Here is a 17,554-nt window from a genome sequence, read left to right on the forward strand (position 1 = left end):
CGGAGACCAGACCGAAGGAGGCTCCGAACCGGTCAGCTGGAGTAGAGGACTGGAGGTGGAAGGGGGGGGGATGAAGGGTTGCACTCTTTGCCTGCAACAACAGCTGAATGGCACAGGGAGAAACAGATTTTTAAAAGCAGGGTTGTGACTCTGTGATTGGCCCTTGCAATTTGTGTCAGATTCAGATTGGTTAAGCAGTAAGGTGAACGCTTCCAACAGCTGATTCCATTTAGGAAGAGAGCATAGATTAAATTAGGTCTTCCTGAAAGAATTTAGCTGAGCTATATTTAATACAGGAGAGACTAGTTGCACATAGGCGACAGTTATATACAGCAAAAAAGTACATTTATTATAATAACCGCTGAATTGATTTAGGAGTGCACTGATTAAAAGTTAGGTCTTCCTGACAGAATTTACGCTGAGTTACATTTCTGTTTCTGGCCTCTGCTGGTAACTATAACAGTGTTCAGGAGTCAATTCTCTGACCATGTGGTGTTTGAGGGTTGGGTCTGTGGGTGGAGGCCTTCCTCCTCCCATTATTGCTGGGAGCTGACAAGGTCTGGATTAAGGCCCAATTCCAGATTCAGCAGACTGCCTCCTTCATGCCAATCCTCTTGGAGACACAGCCAATTGAAACTCAGCAGCAAGTACTTGCAGGTTGTGCACTCTGCTTTTTATAAAAATGAACCATCAAAAGTAGATATATTTCAGGAACTGAAGACCATTTAAAAAAATAAAAAAAATGTTGTATACATCTCTGAAAGAAGAACTAGTAGTTGTGTTGTGTGTTTACCTTTTTTCAACCAGGCCTTGCCAAAAGTAAGCTTTGTGTTGTTTTTGTGGGAAAAGCAGAAGAACACTGGCTAACAACTAAACCAGTGTGAATAAATGTTTTCATTTTTTATTATCAATGTATAGCCTAATTTGTAGCATTTTTTTGGATATTGATGTGTTGCTTGGGTTGCAGTTGTGATATTAATACTGCCACGTCTAATACCATGTTCAACAAAGAGTCAGTAATGTCAAAATATGAGCTTTTTGTCTGAATGTGCCTATGTACATGTCTGTGTCTTTGTCTTGCCGGCTCCTTAGAGGCTTATAGTGGGGGGTTTCTAGCTGTCAGCTAATAATGCTGATGTTGGCGTTTCTGTGAAACCAGACTGTAGACATTAACATACGCCTTACAAAAGCTTGCCTTGGATTCCAGACAAAAGGATAATCTAGTTGTGGGACCTTATGAATATATAAGAATAAATCGAACATTCACTGATCTATTCAAGTCTTTGTTTGTTGTTGCTCCCCATATGCTTCTCTTCTCCTTTCCTCATAGCCTCTACGTTTTTACATTTATTGTCGTTGCCTGACTTTGCATTTTTCTGGGTTTGTTTCTGCCAAAAAAACTATATACTCATCAATACTGCAAAAATATTTGACATGCATTTTCATTTATCCGAAAGAAACCTCCGGTTAATCATTTTAATAGCTTACCGTTTGTGATACAGGAACGCACATAAACCAGAGTGGAGATAGAGAGTTCCTTGTTGGTCAGGAAACAATTACCCCAACAATGTGCTATGGCCCTGAAAGCTCAATGCAATGCAACTTAACAAAAACACATGCAATTATACAAAACACAAGCAAATCAAATAAAACATCTTCCCCAACTTGACAACCCATGAAAAAAAGAATTCAGCAAAGTTAGAAAGCACGACCAAATTCATAAGCATACTGCAAGTTGTAAAGAACACAACAGCAACAAAAAAATGAACATACCCGGACACACCTGGGACATGTCATGTGCTGCCATGTTTTGTGGCTCATGAAGTTATTTCCTTTTTAACGTTGGGATTGCATTACAGTATTCAGAAATTAATTCAGTTACTTTGCTGTTAATCTACTGAGCCTGTGGTAGCCTTTAGCTGATTACTAACTTACCTTACCAGTTCAACTCTATATCATGCAATCCGAATGTTTAACGAAACACTAACACTGTTTATATCTCACCCTGTCTGAGTTGTTCCTTTAACCTCACATTGAGATTCTGTGTGTTAGCAGTTTTAAATAAGCTTAAAATAAGACTTGTCATGCATCAAGAGGGGCCAATGTATTTGTTATAATGGAGTGGTTTATATGTGCTATTTGTTTCTTAATCTATCCATGGTGTTGGTGGAGTTTGTGATGCTTTTCTGCTTTAGAGCTTGCAATGAGATGCCCAAGCAAGGAAATGAATTCCAGAAAAGCCAAAGCCATTTTAATTTGGCCTTAGAGGCACATAAAACACCAAGTGACCCAGATAACCGAGAGCCAATTCAGCCTGCTCTCTCTGTACAGAGCTCCGTCTTCTCTGTGTCAGCTTGTTATGAGACATACTGTAAAATAAATGTGAGTGGATAATTAGAAACAAATCCCTCTTGATGTTTCTCTTTAATGTTACTCCTTTATTTTAGTACTTAACTCAAGTGAGGTTGTTTGGGTTGACCTTTAAAACTTTATTCACGGATTCACATTGACTCTGCATTGCTCCAGTTGCATTTGCTAACAAGACCAGTAACATATGTTGGTGCTGGAACCACCGGCTGTGTTCCCACATTGTGACAGCTATCTGATGGTAGAGTTTGTCCTTCGGTGGGTATACTTAGAGTTTTGAGTACAGGCATAGTCCTTTTCCCAAGTGGAACACGCAACATGGTTTGCTTTGCAGTTTGTGGGACCCCAAAAGCACAAAGTGAATAATCTTCTCTTCTTAGGTAGAGAACGCCCGAGACAATTGTGGTATGATAAAAATCTGACCCAGATGCCAAAGAGGGTTTTCACAGCACAACATATCTGACACCAGCAATCAGTGAAGCTCATCCACCCTGCTTTCATCTGCTGCAGTCGCACAAGAGCTCTCACAGCAAAATCAGTCAGTAGCACTATGATAGGAATGGGACATTTTGGCTAACTATGCACTTATCTTTACATATTGCTTAAGACATGGTCTTACTTTGAATCTCCTAAAAGAACGTTTCCCATCTTCACAGTCAAATAGAATAATCAGCTTTCCCATATTGACCGCTATTCATACAAGAGAATGATAAATTAAAATGAAATTCTTAAAGTATGGTATGTGATGATGTGTTCCAGGCCCCGCAGGCTGTAGATAGTAGCATCTTGGTAAGCAGTGTCAGTGTATTTTTGGGGTTTGGGTTTTAGAATCAGCACTCCCTTCAGTTGTCTGCTTGTATCCATGATGATTGCAGGCCGATTAGGCCCGTCTGTCCTGCCGAAGGCTCTCCTGACAGACATTTGTGTGGAGACCCCTGCCTAACTGCTACTGAGTTACATCTGCCCCGCTTACTGAGCCAGGCCCACATGAAAACTGCACTGCTGCGAGAGAGGAGCGCTGGCTGAATGCTAATAGTGTGGCCTTGAGTGGACCTCACCACCTGCAGCCTTTTTCTGTGGCAGCAAGAGAAGCTGCAGTCTGTAAGAAGCCAGCATTACCTCATGCCTAAAGAAAGGCCTCCGGTGTATTTCCATGTATTCCCATGGAACAATTACAAGACATGGACGGACTCCAAGATAATTAGAATCAGAATGGAGGCAGGGGGAGGCGGAGTTCACTCTGACTGGCCTTCCTTTTGAGATAATTGATTGGGCTTTAGCATCATTGCCCTGAGAGGAAGACTGGGACATTGGGACCGACTCCCTTTTAACTGATGGCAAAATAATTCAAGGACACAAAGGTTCATCTAAGAGCTGGGGCTAACTCTCTTTGAGTCTTTAAAGGTTGTTTTCTGTGTAGAAAAGGCAACACAACTGCTCAAATCTGAAAAACCTATTTTGGCTGCAACTATTCTTGCTAGTTGTAGTGTTTGAGCATCACTTCAATGACATTTGGTGGTGTTGTGTCCTTTTGTCATTGGCTTGGCGTAGCATACATTAATAATGGCATCCTGTGGTGTCGTGTCACCTATAACATTGCCATGCTACCACTTATGCATTTTTATATAACTTCAAGTCATGAAATGCTGTTCATAGTTTTTTATGACAAGCTATACACTTTTGTGTGCAGCTTCTCTATGTGCCTCAATGCATCATCTTGGGAAGATGAGAAGAGATTCTCACACACTGTGTTATAGGGATAGTGTGTTTGCAGCCCTCTGTTAAACAAAATTACATTTAAAAAAATGGCTGACTTCTTCATAAATGTCACCGTGTTAGACTGTCCCAATGCCAACGAGAAATTGTTTCAAAATTGGGATTTAATTTCATGGAAAATCTATCATAACTTCGATGTGAAGTGGTATAAAAGCTCCGTAGTTTTGTTGTTGAATGTTTGATGCTTAGTCATGCTTACCCAATATAATGAGTTGACATTGTGTCTCTCAGTATTTTAGCTGACGTCAAGATGTGCCCAAAGAGAACATTCAAGTTTAAGGGAATAGTTGCTGAGTTACTGCCTCTATTGATTTATAAATGTCGTCGGGAAGCATCTTTTTTTGCCTTCAGTGTCAAATGGTGATCACATCTTTGCTTTGACTGCATTTAATTAGACCGTGTTGGACATTTACTTAAAACCTATTTTGGGAAACGGCCATGGGTCTGGCCATGACGGAGTGATTTTAGCTTTTATAGTTATGCCAGCTTTATTCCATTCTACTACTTCTACAGTTTTATGTATTCCTTTTAAGCCTCTGTGCCGGCGACAGCTGTGGCCAGCGGCATTCTGTTTTCGGGTTGTCCGTCTGTCTTTCCATTAACATTCTTGTGAACGCCATATCGCAGGACCCTCTGGAGGGAATTTCTTCAAATTTGGAACAAAACGTGCACTTGGAAAAAGGAATGAACTGATTCAATTTGGAGGCCAAAGGTCAAGGCCAATATTGTGATATCACGAAATGATTCAAAATTCCTACGGTAATTATGCCAACATTTCCCATAAATGTCTAAAAGGGTTAAATGATGACATTTTATATCCAAAAGGTCAAAGTTCAACTTCACTATGACAACACCTTCCTGTTCATTAGTCAGCACCGTAACTCCGGAACATTTGGTCAGGTACTGAATTAGTGACACTAATCTTAAAACTGTGACGATTGTATAGCTGTACTGTGTTGTCGGGTTGAAGATGTGTCTAAAGCATCAATGTTTTGCCAAAAAGTACACTTAATATACTTAAAATATATTAATAAAATGTATATACTACATAATATGTAGTCTTGACGATAGGTGCTTTCACACAATATTAACACAATGATATGTTTGATAAATAATCATCAGTAATGTGGATATAATGACTAAGTGGGTAAAGACAAATTGTAGAACAGTTACAACAGTCTGGTAAGTTCAGAGAATTACATCCCTTTACTGTAATGCCGCCTTTAAAACCAGGAAAAGACAACACTCTTATTATGAGTCTGGAAAGAAATGGATGTAAACTGGGACTTTATTGTTTGGTGAAAGGCTTCTCAGCAGATTATGTGTTAATGGTTTCAGTCCAAATATTGTGTCTGTATGGTCTCACCCTGAAAACATATGGTCTTTCTGGCACTAGATTGTAACCCCCTAACTAGATATTCAGACAGGATGTCCAATGGTACCACCACAATAGTACTGGAAGATGAACCGGAGCCTCAGCTGCTGGTTTAGTAAACAGCTGGCCATTAGTGTTGACTTAAATAACAGGTACAGTAGCATCCAAACCCTTCCAGGGAGCCACCAGAGTCCCCATCACCTGCAGTTACCATGACAACATTATCCCGCTAGACGTGGGATAGGATTTTGTACAGCACCATGGCATCAGGATGGGTAATGTAACATTAGTATTTTGTGCTGTTAGACACATGCCACTGTGGCAGAGATCTCCAGAGGATTACGGAGACAGGTTTACCTGGGTTTCACATGTGGAGCCATCTGTGGGCTTTTGCTGTGCTGAGATGTGTGGTCTTCCGCAGGCACGGAAACACTTTCCTTCATCTATCTGTGGATACAGAGTAGCTCTGGGTACATGCAGACTAGCTGACCACAGGTAACATGAGGCAGAATTAACATCTTCTTATTTTGAGTGTGTTCCACTCTGAGGACAAACCCTCCCCTTACCTCCAGGTTATGTGTTCACCCTGTCTGTCCATCTGCTCTCACTGCAGCCATCACTGTGCATCCATGTGTGCCAGGTCTCCTCTCAACCCTTCCTGCTGAGCCTCAGGGCTCATTTAGAGTGTCCCTGTCACAAAAGGCAAGGTGCCATCCTTTTTCATTCAGATGAAAGACCAATCTGAGGTGTCCACCACTTCCTGGTTTCCTCCACACGGACAAAAAACACACATGACAGCCTTGATCACAACATTCACACTCTAATTTGTGTCAAATCCAGGACGACTACACTATATAAAACTCCTATAAAATCTTATAATGTGTATTTCCTGGGTTTGGAAGGTATCTTTGGGAAATAGTTTGATACCTTTCTCACCAAACAACTGTTATCACAGTTTATCATCCTAAAGACCTGAAGCCAGAGACAAATGCTCATTACTGAAGATCACAGTTAACTGGGACTCTTTTCCAATTGGAAAGTGCTAAATAAAATCTGCAAGGAAGGGCATGTTTAGAGTAGACTGAATTTAAATATACAGTATGAAATAACAACATGTTTAGAAATGAAAAGTGTCAGAATACTGTATGTTATTGTCTTTCCTTCATTGTTTTTTTTTTATCTTGTTCTGTCCCTTCATAGCTTAATATGAGAGCAGAGCTCTGCTGCCTCTTATGCTGAGTTAGTGTGTGGTGGGCTGATTGAGTTGGTCTAATGAAAAGCCTTTTCAGTGGGCTGTCATCTGTAAGCCACCATTAGCTTGCACTTACTCTATGTAAACATTGGCTAAAGAAGGCTTGTCTGGAACTCAGAAATGAAACATGATTTAAGCAATTCTAGACAAATGTAACTCGCTCCCTCTTTCACTCCAAAAAACGGATTCTCTTGTGTTTCATGGTGTTTTCTAAAACCAACTATGTATGTGTTGTGCTTGTTTTCCAGAATGGGACAGACTATGGGTTCCTGGTGCGTCAGAACTCTGAACTCTTACGAGCCCTTGATGAGCTGGAAAAGACCTGTACCATACTGAGGGAGGAGAATGGGCTACTGGTAAGACTAAAAATAACAGAGTTTGTAGTCTTGACTGAAGGCTTCCTACAAAGTAGGGCAGATGAACAGAAGTGATGAACAACACATTTTAAATGTGTATTGTTTCAGTTAGGTGCTGTTCATTTTATACATAGAGAATTATCTTGTCAGTTTGCCCATGTGTCTTCTGAATTTAAAGAATAACACAAGCAGATTAGAGTGCGGATCGGGACGGATTTTTCTGTCTGAGCCCGGCCCGCGTCCGACAGAGCAGTAACCGAACCCGACCCGAGCCCGACAGGCATTAAGATATTTCTGTCCGAGCCCGACCCGAGCCCGACACAGTTGTTTGTGTGGAAAGCCCGCTTTTATTAAGCAATTGTAGGAAGGCATTCGGAAATGTCAACAGATGAACGCATCAGTGCACACCTCCAATGGCATTGGTTACCTACATAATAAGTTGTTTTAAATTCAAAATGTTCAATGCCTTATCGCGCTGATGTGACCGAGCCTGACCCGAACCCGAGCATCCTTTCTAAAAATCAGTTCGAACCCGGCCCGGCCCGCCGGGTACCGTCGGGTCCCGTCGGGCTCGGGTCGGGTATCCATCCTCTAAAGCAGATGATACAAAGCTAGGGCATCTGCCACTGAAAAACTCTTCAAACCATTAATAAGCTGTCCTAAATAATTGCTTTTTGTGACTTTCTTGTTTGTGTTATCATTTGCTGCAGGCGTCTGATGATGAAATTTGTTTCCTATGTGTTTAGCGGAAGAGCAGCGCCCCAGAGACTGAGGAGAAGGTCAGGCGGTTGAGGAGAAAGAACACAGAGTTGGCTGTTCTTGCTAAGAGGCTGGAAGACAGGGCTCGGAAACTGCAGGAGGCCAACCTCAGAGTGGTAGACAGCACAGATAAAATACCTCTAACTGTTTCACAGCGAACTGCCTTTTTCACTGTGACCCAAATCAAGCACCACCATCCCAATCACCACATCCATGGTTATTACTTTTAATAGTATATTTCGGCTTGTGATGCATGGGAGCCTTGTTGAAAAATTCCAGCATCCTACAACGTTTTTTGCCACATGGCATCGTTTTGTCATTGATACCTTCCACTTTGCAAAACAGTAATACAACAGAGACCTTATTTATTGATATTGATTGATTTCAGTGTTGATCGATTCAACACCAGGGATTCTTTTGCACCTTAACCCTTGTGTTGTCCTTGGGTCAAATTGACCCGTTTAAAGTGTTTTATATGCAAAATATGGATTTCTTTCAACCAAATTGCCCCAAAATAACATAGATGATATCCATACAACATTCTTCAAGTAAAATTAATGATTACTTTCATAGCATTTTTTGGGTGTTTTATTTAATCTTATAGCGTTTGAATTCTTTTTTTGAAAGAAGACCAGAACACCATAATGAAGTCACAGACTGTAATAAATGAAAAGCTTGCATGATGCACAGTGTTTCTCTTTGAAGTCTGAAGCAGCATTTGAAGCAGGTATTTGAAGTAACAGAGTCAGGGGTCCTGAGTGTTATCAGAAGACCAGTAGTGAAGAATACAGTAGTCTAGCAAACCCCCCCCCCCCCAATTTATGTCCAGGCCACTGGCTGCTATTTACTCTCAGTGCACCTGTTCACCACACTGAGGGAGGGACTTTCCCCCTCCCCCTCCTCACCTCCTGCTGCTCAGTGAAGGGCAGAGCAATGTAGCTTTGATAAATCCACACCCACAAAAAATGTAAGGACCTGTAAGAGCTCGGCCGCATTTATGAACTTCTGTTTTTGGACCTAATCTAGGCCTAATCATGTGTTTTAATAGAAACTGTGTTGGATTGCTTCTCTAATATGTGTTGCTTGTAGCCAAAGTGAGAGCCATACATTTCTCACAAAACACTGAAAGCTCTATGCTCAGTACCTGTAAAGTAGTACCTTACAAGGGTCAGTTTACAGTGTTTTCCTTAGGTGTGTGAAAGAATAAAGTGCACATATTTCGTGAAGTGTCCTTCAAGAAAATAATTATTCCTAGCATTATTGTCTAAAACGCTGGTGCAGCTAATACATAATTTACACTGAAAAAGCTTAAAGACAAAGCTTGCTAAAGAAGTCCACTGCGTACCAACTACAACCATTAGATCTGAGAAAAGTTAGTTTTCAAGGGGACATTGATTTTACATTCATTCAGCCTTTGTGGGGGCCAACATGGCTTGCTGAGCCTTATATTGGCAGTGAAAACCCTGGTTTATATTGCTGCTCTTGTCAAATATTGTATGTTTTTTGGGAGTTTATTAGTGATCTTTGACCATAACCACTGTCCTCAGCAGGACGGTACTCACACCTCTGCTTTCCCCGCACCACTTGTCACTATACTGGACATCTACAGCAGTTATTCCTGCATACCACCATAAGGCTTTAAAAGAGCTTGGTTCATGTAAAAGTAAATAAAAAGTTTTCTGGACATTAATACATATTTCCTTCTTGCAAAGGTGAATTCCCCGTCACTGATGAGACCCGGGTCAGTGGAACAGTACAAGAGGGCGTTTGCCCGTCAGCGAGCTCGTGATCTTGCCCAACACGCCGATGCACTGCTGTCTAAGGACAAAGAGATTGCCTCCCTACAGCAAGAGTGCCGAGGGCTGGAGGCACGCCTGGGCACCGCCAAGGTATTTATAAACCACAGACTAACCCGAACTCCTCACAAACTAGTTGGAACTATGGTCACGGATTTGGACTTGGGCTCACAGTATAGACCACTGCTCTTCTTAACTTATTTCTGATCTTTATCAATTTTCCAAGTGTTTGCGTCAGTGTTCCGTTGAAACCCTACTCATCATCCCTGATACAAGCTCGCGCTCTGCTGGACAACATGGGTACTTCTCATCCTAACTCCCCCCTTAAACCTGCATTACAAAGGCTGCGTCTCTGCCTGCCCACTGCTACTAGATGACAGTACAGGAATAGACTGCCTTTTTATGTGCCTGTTTTTAATTACTGGACCAGTGACTTAAGAGCTAACTCTCCTGAACTCTCCTAAACTCGTCTATTGGGTTTAATGATGGATGGTCTTATAGAGTAAGGTGTCTATTGATTTAGTGTGAGAGTAACTGTGTTGGTTCCCACGTTGAAACTCAGCACAATTCTCACTATGTGATAAGGTGTGACCAGGCGGGAGGGTGAGGTGGTGTTCTCAGCTCGAATGGGAATGTTTAGATTTAATGTATCAAATGAGATGACTTTGATATTCATTTTATGTCTATGACCCAAAATCTTACCCAGCAGTCATCCATCCATCCATCCATCTTCATCATCCGCTTATCCGGTATCGGGTCGCGGGGGCAGCAGCACCAGTAGGGGACCCCAAACTTCCCTTTTCCCAACCCACATCAACCCAGCATAGTCCTCTCTAAATGTTATATTTAATATTGTTGGGATTTATTAAAAACAATTTTAGTGTGTTTTTAATACAGTTCTAAATCGCAAGAAAAATAGTCTGGCTCTTCATTAGCAGTCTTTGAATCCGTTATTGCTTGGCATGTAGTTTGTAAATGTCAACAACTAAAGTTAGAGTACCAATAATGTAGGGCTGCCCGATTTCCGGAAAAAATAATAATCACAATTATTTTGATCAATATTGAAATCGTGATTATTTAATGTCATTACTCATTGACTTTTGGAAAGATGTTGCATTTCTTGAACCTGAAAAACAGTTTTTTTTAATACTTTTCCCATTTGAACATTCCTTTTTTTCCCACTCAGAACACAAGACAAAATAAGAGTTTAATTGCAAAACGTAATGTGCAAAATGATAGTTTTTCTTGAATACACTGTTTTTTGCGATTGTTAGGAGTAGAAATCTTGATCACCTATTAATTGCACAGCCCTACAATTATATGCTGACTTGATGAGGTCACTGTGTTATGGCGGTCTTTGATGCGTGTCTCTGTGTAGGGCTCCCCTGTTCCATCTGGCAGTGTGGAATTTGAGAGGCTTCTCAGGGAGTCTCAGAGGGAGGTGCTGCGGCTCCAAAGGCAGCTGTCGGTCACATCATCCAGACAGCAGCACAACCATAGTCCCGACCCAAGTGACCCGGAGAAGTGTGGCAAAATTGAGGAAGATGAGAAGAAGAAGAAGGAAGAGGGGGAAGAGAAGGTAAAATCATCCCCTCATATCGGAGCATAGCACACCTCTACGCTGACCCCTGTAGGTCCTAAGTGATTTTAATAAGAGAACCTTGTCTATGCACACACTAAATCAGATAACATCAAATCAACTGTACATGATACCAAAAACGCAATGGCTAAGTAAAGTATGTCACAGTTACTATGGAGTGGGAAACCTTTTTTTTTTTATATATATATAATAATAAGAGACAAAAGGATGCATATAGTGCATCTAAGTCAGTTTAAAGGGGAAATAACTGGTATGGTGATGCTGCTTATTTGAGGTTATGTATGGGATTGCAAACATACACAGACCAGGTGATGTTTTTATACTTAGGAGGATTGATGATGTTGGTACTGCAGTACAGTTTGGATGCCAGTATACCTTGTTTGGTAATGCAAAATTCAGCCCACTGAGTTTTTCTAAAACCCGCTGTATGTTTATGTTGGCACGGATGCTGTCGTGCAGTGTTATGTAATGGCTTGTCGTTGGCGCGGTTACTAATCTGCCACAAGCCATAATGAGATGATTCCCTGTCTTGAACTTGGGCCTGATCAAAGATACCAAAGTCACACGCTCTGATTCTCTCTTCATTTAATGCTGATTTTCCTTCTATTCAGTTCTTAGAAACAGTCATTTAGAAAAAGAAGTGATGTGTAGATAGATAAGTCACCGGCCAAACAGTTAAAAAATGCCCATATTATATATAATGAATATACGAATAGGTTACACAATGTAGCTAGGGCATTATTTGTCAAATTTAGTTATCCATACCGTTGAACATCTGTAATAAAGGAAAATGTTATTTAAACTGTGTCCTTTTGAGAGTTACAATGGCTGTGTAATAATATCAGTTTACACCACTTAAAAACATAAATCTTGTTTATTTTTGGAAATTTTCTCCACTGCCAGTGAAGTAGAGTAAATTCTCTGCCTGTGAAGCTCAAATGAGAATGCCGATTGTGGTAATCTCTCATTTGTGGGACGCACACACGCACTCCCAGTGGCACGCGCACACCCAGAAAGGGGCCATGTTGTGTGAACTCTAATCCCCTCTAACAACGGAATGGTACAGTCCAGTAATCCGCTCTCTGTTGCTGTGGCAGCGGTGAGAGGGTTTTGGGTGGTAGGTAAGACTCCCAGCCGCACCTAAGACTTTTTTATCTTGCCCTGCTCTGGATAACTAGCAGGCCAAGGGAAGCCTTGACGTTGCCACAGATCACACGAAAGGGGTAGGTCATCGTTTGAGTTTTGTTGTCCCTGCGTGTCGGTCGCTGTGCTCCACTGTAGTTCTCCCTGGCTATCCTTGTATGTGTCTGCTTGGATGTGAGCCTGAAGCCGTGCAGGACTCAAAGTTGAGACTTAACACTGAAAACTAATCGGTGTCATGACGAATCAGGAGTGTGAGAGAATTGGCTCAAGGCAGCGAGTGTTGCATTTGTGTTAGATATGAAAATCACCCGCTTATTCTGTAGTATTTTATTAGTATGCCTCATGCTAGTATAACAATGTGACTCACAGATCAGGGGATTTTTCTTTTAGATCTCAGAGCGTTTTTTTAATAATTTCAGTAAATCCCACGCATGTCTGTGATGGACTGCCACTTTCTTACATATTAGAAAGACAGGACATGCATGAGGCCTAGTCAAGGGCAGCCTGTCAAAAACACGGTTTTATAACAGACGTATTTTCGAGCTTCTAGTATTAGAATTTTCGAGAGGCCGACTTAATGACAGGGTGGTAGAGCATTTGATTGGTGGACATTGATATGCTCCGTATTAAAAAGAAAATCAACGGCCAGGCCAATCCATTAAGGTGCTTTTAAAAGAAGTGATCCAGTTACCCGTTTCAGTAGTCTGCAGGGATTACACCAATGTGCTTATGGAATTCAGGGCCTGCTGAATGGGATCTGACCCTGCTTTAGTACGCATGGGCCCAAGGTGTACTTGATCCTTTATTATACATGGTCCACATCAGTGTCAAGTGTACACAATGGCACCTCACTGTGTGAAGTAGTGTGCACATAGAGGTGAGCCTCTAAGCTAGGACCTCAGCTACAAAGACGCATGCAGGGGCACCTGCTGTGGCCTCAACATGAGAATAGACTATAGACATGGCTGGATCCTTCACCGGGCTATGTCTTGATGATGATTTTATAACTGTCTTTACATGTGCAGCAGGATTTGAGTATTTAATAACTACTAATAATTGAGTAATTATTATGTTTTTGTGCATGCACTGTAAATTTCTTTGACTCAGATTTGTCACACCTCTTCAGTCCCATTCCTCTTTAACACAGAAAGTTTTAAATTTTTTTACTGCAACTGAAAAGCCACCAAATCACTTTTTGTCAAATTCTTAAACTAACTGCCAACCATTCAACAGGAGAAGGCCTTTCTGATTTCTGTATTTTCAAAGTTAAAAAGACATGACAATACATTAGAACGTATTGTCCTGTCTGTCATTACCCAGTCAAGCCAATAGACAGACCGAAGTAAGATGCCTCCCTCAGGTATAACTGAAAGTCTACACTGAAATAAAACGTCAAGGGAATGTAGGAAGTGGGCACAACATTGAATGTTTGAATCAATTTGAATAATTGTACATTGAATACTGTATGAAAGCCGGACTTAGAGCTCAGTGAGGGAATGCATAACAAACGGGTATACACACATAAAATGTTAAAGCTCGTATGCACTCCAAATAATATAAACATTCATAAGTTTCCTAATAAGGTTACTTCAGGTAAAATATGTTACCAATCACATTCAATTATTTAAATAAAACAAGTTTGCTTGCCAGGAAATGTTATATGTAAATGTTATATTAATAGCTCCTCCTTGAGCAATTATCTGTAGAATATTAATGTTAGCTGTAGTTGACGATATATATTTTTTGCGGTGTCATTAAGTCACTAATTGCATTGTCATAAGTATTGACACAGCACATTTTGACTCTGAGCTGCAACCAGCTTTTTTCCTACTAGATTATTCTCATTGATTATTTTACTTGACTTGGCTTCGCTTCAGCAGCTGTGTGGATTCGTCTGCAGTGTGTTTAAATGACCTGCGCTGCAACGAAAGGCATTAATATTACTTGTTGTGTGTGAAATGAGTAGAACATAACATTTCTAGTATGATAATTTCACAAATATCTCAGTAGTGGTATTTATCTCACTTTGAATTCAATGGATTTTAATAAGTAGCTTTTGAAAGCTGGGACTGATGCATTTGATTTCACGCTGAACCATAGCACCTTTTGAATATGATCATTTATTAAACTCGTGACATTACCTGCTTGGTTGAGAAGTCATATTTAATGAACAAGCAACAAGAAATCAACAAGTCAATGTTCAGTTTAACTGTAACGTAACATTTTGGGTGGGTTGATGAGGCTGTTTGAGGTCAGGAACCAGCTATAAATTTATTTTATAAGGCCTCAAAAAACAAAAACCTTTTCAGAAATGAGTGCTATGGTAATAAAATCCTTAAACCATGTTTCCTTAAAGAGGGTAGGTTTTATTATAGATGTTCAGATGTTATTCAGCTTTATTTAAATGGAACTTTTTTTAAATAATTTCTTATATATAGTATTGTTTGTTTTTGACAGTTTAGGCACATTCGAGCACAGAATTATTGTGATTACACTGGATGATTTATCTATATAATATCTATGGGCTGAATGGTCCTCTGGGGACTCATTCTGAACAACCGCTCTGACAGGATTCACCTTTCACACACTGAAATATCAATAAATATTCTCGATTTGCTAAAAGTAGGTAAAGGTAATAAGTGTTTGGTGGTAGGATTGAAACTACTCTTGATTCCTTCGTTCACTGGTTCAACTCAGTGAAAAAGAATGATGATTTTTGTCTTTTTTCCAGGATCAATTTGGAAATTTATCATCTTAAATAAAGAATCACTGCTGCTCAAAATGGATAAGAATGATTTAATTGGGAATTCCTAGACAATCAAGCCAAAAGTCCTATTAAAACAATCTGATCACTTGTTTAAGTACTACTCATGTAAAGGGACTGTATTACTACAGAAACATGAGATGAATTTAGCCATTATTAAGTGGCTACATGCATTTTAGACTATGCAATAACACTGAATATGCCTTAGCTAATAATGTAACAGTAACACAATGTGCCATGAACCTTTAAGTCTTGATTTTGTTGCTAAGCATATTATAGTTTTCCTGCTATGTGTGGGACTTGCAAAAATGAGAAATTGCATTACTAATTTTGCTTGAAAATGTAAAGCATGCTATTTAAATTAGTTGGAACACTGACATTTTAGATTTGATCTGAATCCCTTGAACTCTTCATCGTGAGCTCCTGTTCCCTTAACAAAAAAGGATTGTTCTTTTCTGTAGACTTATAGCAAAGTATGTCATACTAATATGTTGTCGCTGTGTATGAGAATATTTCATATTTCCTCATTTTTTAAAGAACGCAACTACTGATTTTGATAAGTAGGCATGTTTAATCACACCTTCAGTGGTAGGAAAAGTTTAGATTGTCCTTAACTTCGGTATTTAAGCCAAATCAGGTTTACCTTCTGCAAAGAAGTAGTTAAGAAACTGAGAGCAGCTGCAAAAGTAGTGGAATAATTAATCAGAAGGAAGGGGTTTGTTCAAAGTTGCATAGGGATTTCATCTTGGCTACCACTTATGTGTCACTCCCGTTCTGGGCACATGGCTGCCAGATTATAGCGGCAAACTCCACACACTTAAGCCAGCCCCACTCAATGAGTATGAGTGAGCTAATTAAGAACCACAATACAGACTGGTTTAACCATGACTGACCAAATACAAAGGTGGGAATTTCGCCAAGATGCTAGGATTACCTGGCACTTGTTTTCACTGGTGATGGATGTGAGTGGACCAATAATGACCACCAAAAGAAATTGGGAACAGAAAATTTAGCTCAGCACTTATTTAAAGCCCTCATTCCTGTGCACTGTTGTCTGTACAGAGGCCAATGGAATTAGTGCCTCCTGACGGCCTTTGTCACCACTAGTAACACCATCTGGTCTCCTATCCAAAAGATAAACCAGGCACAGACTCACTGAACTTCACAGACAACACACTGATTTGGTGCTAAACAGTCCCAATGGATCATGAGCTCCATATTGAGGTCTTCCGTATCCACCGTGATGCTCAAACACGCATCTTAGAGACAACAGACCTTCCCCTCCCTGATGCTTCACGTGTGAAAAGAAGATTACATCATCTGCATGCTTAACAAACAGGCTTTTCAACAGATATTTAACGTTGTGGAGCCATGATGTCATGCTCATTTCTTTTAGTAACAGCTTTTTGCTTTTCTTAAAAATGACGATGACCCAATCAAAGGCTTGTAATGTTTCAGTTTCTTCACTGCAGTGGGACTGCAACTCACTAATAAACTTCAGTTTCTCCAAAATATCTCTACTCCAAAATGGTGGATTCAGTGTTTTAAGGGGAATTGGTAGGTAGCTGTTTTTTGTAAAAAACGTAGAAATGACCATCTAATGGGAACTTTGACAGCACAGATCAAAAGGAACAAATTAGTATTATACATACTGTATGTTTTTGTAAATGGTGTAGTTGATCTGTAACAATACGTGGTCATGTGTTTGGGGTGGTGTATGTGACAGGTTTTGCTGTTGGTACAGATACGTCTCATAATGCTGTGTCCTAACAGAGAAATCTTGTAAACTGCGCCTGACGCCTAGAATGACATGCATTTCAGTGACAATGTAGAAGAAAGGAGAGTGTAAAGGAGAGCTCCCCTTTGCAGCACATGTCAGAGTGCCTTTGATCCAGTTATTGGGTCATGGCTTTGGCTGCACTGGCACAGTTCTACTTCAAGCATAAGTCGGTTTGCTCTAAAATTAGATACTGATTCCTGACTCTTAACTCTCAGCCAATGTCAGCCTGCCCCCCACCTGGATCCAAGTAAGACAAATAAAAAAAAACGTATAAAACTGAATGTATAATAGCAATTAGCTAAGAAGAGCACACTACTATAAAACATTTGCGTTATTGCACTGGGCCTAATTAGAAAGAACAGGCTTTCTGCTAATGTGTTGTAGTCCTGTTGCTGGCCAGAGGGATTCCCCCCCCCGGATTATTCTTTGATTGTAGTTGGACCACTGGGAAGGAGGCTTGCTGCTAATCCCTCACTCACAGTGGGGGTGTAGCGCTGAGTGTTACTGTATAGTATAACAGTCATACTCTTCTTCATGGCTTTATAATAGGAACAGGAGCTTTTTAGTACAAAACCTTCGATCTGGA

General features: G+C 40.4%; 1 protein-coding gene across 20 annotated transcripts in view; it reads left to right on the top strand.

Moving 5' to 3' along the window:
- The window catches only part of LOC117955142 (RIMS-binding protein 2-like), a 60,635-nt gene that overhangs the window by 15,328 nt on the left and 27,753 nt on the right, over nucleotides 1-17,554 (top strand). For 19 of the 20 annotated variants that reach the window (XM_034889358.1, XM_034889364.1, XM_034889365.1 and 16 more), the window contains 4 exons: nucleotides 7,019-7,126; nucleotides 7,873-8,001; nucleotides 9,598-9,774; nucleotides 11,060-11,260. In XM_034889358.1, the coding sequence (XP_034745249.1) occupies nucleotides 7,019-7,126; nucleotides 7,873-8,001; nucleotides 9,598-9,774; nucleotides 11,060-11,260 (615 nt within the window). Of the gene's footprint in view, nucleotides 1-6,888; nucleotides 6,923-7,018; nucleotides 7,127-7,872; nucleotides 8,002-9,597; nucleotides 9,775-11,059; nucleotides 11,261-17,554 lie in introns of those variants that run through there. The other variant, XM_034889377.1, reaches the window with a different exon arrangement.

Source organism: Etheostoma cragini, chromosome 13 (genome assembly GCF_013103735.1).
Source record: "Etheostoma cragini isolate CJK2018 chromosome 13, CSU_Ecrag_1.0, whole genome shotgun sequence".
NCBI classification, from domain to species: Eukaryota; Metazoa; Chordata; class Actinopteri; order Perciformes; family Percidae; genus Etheostoma; species Etheostoma cragini.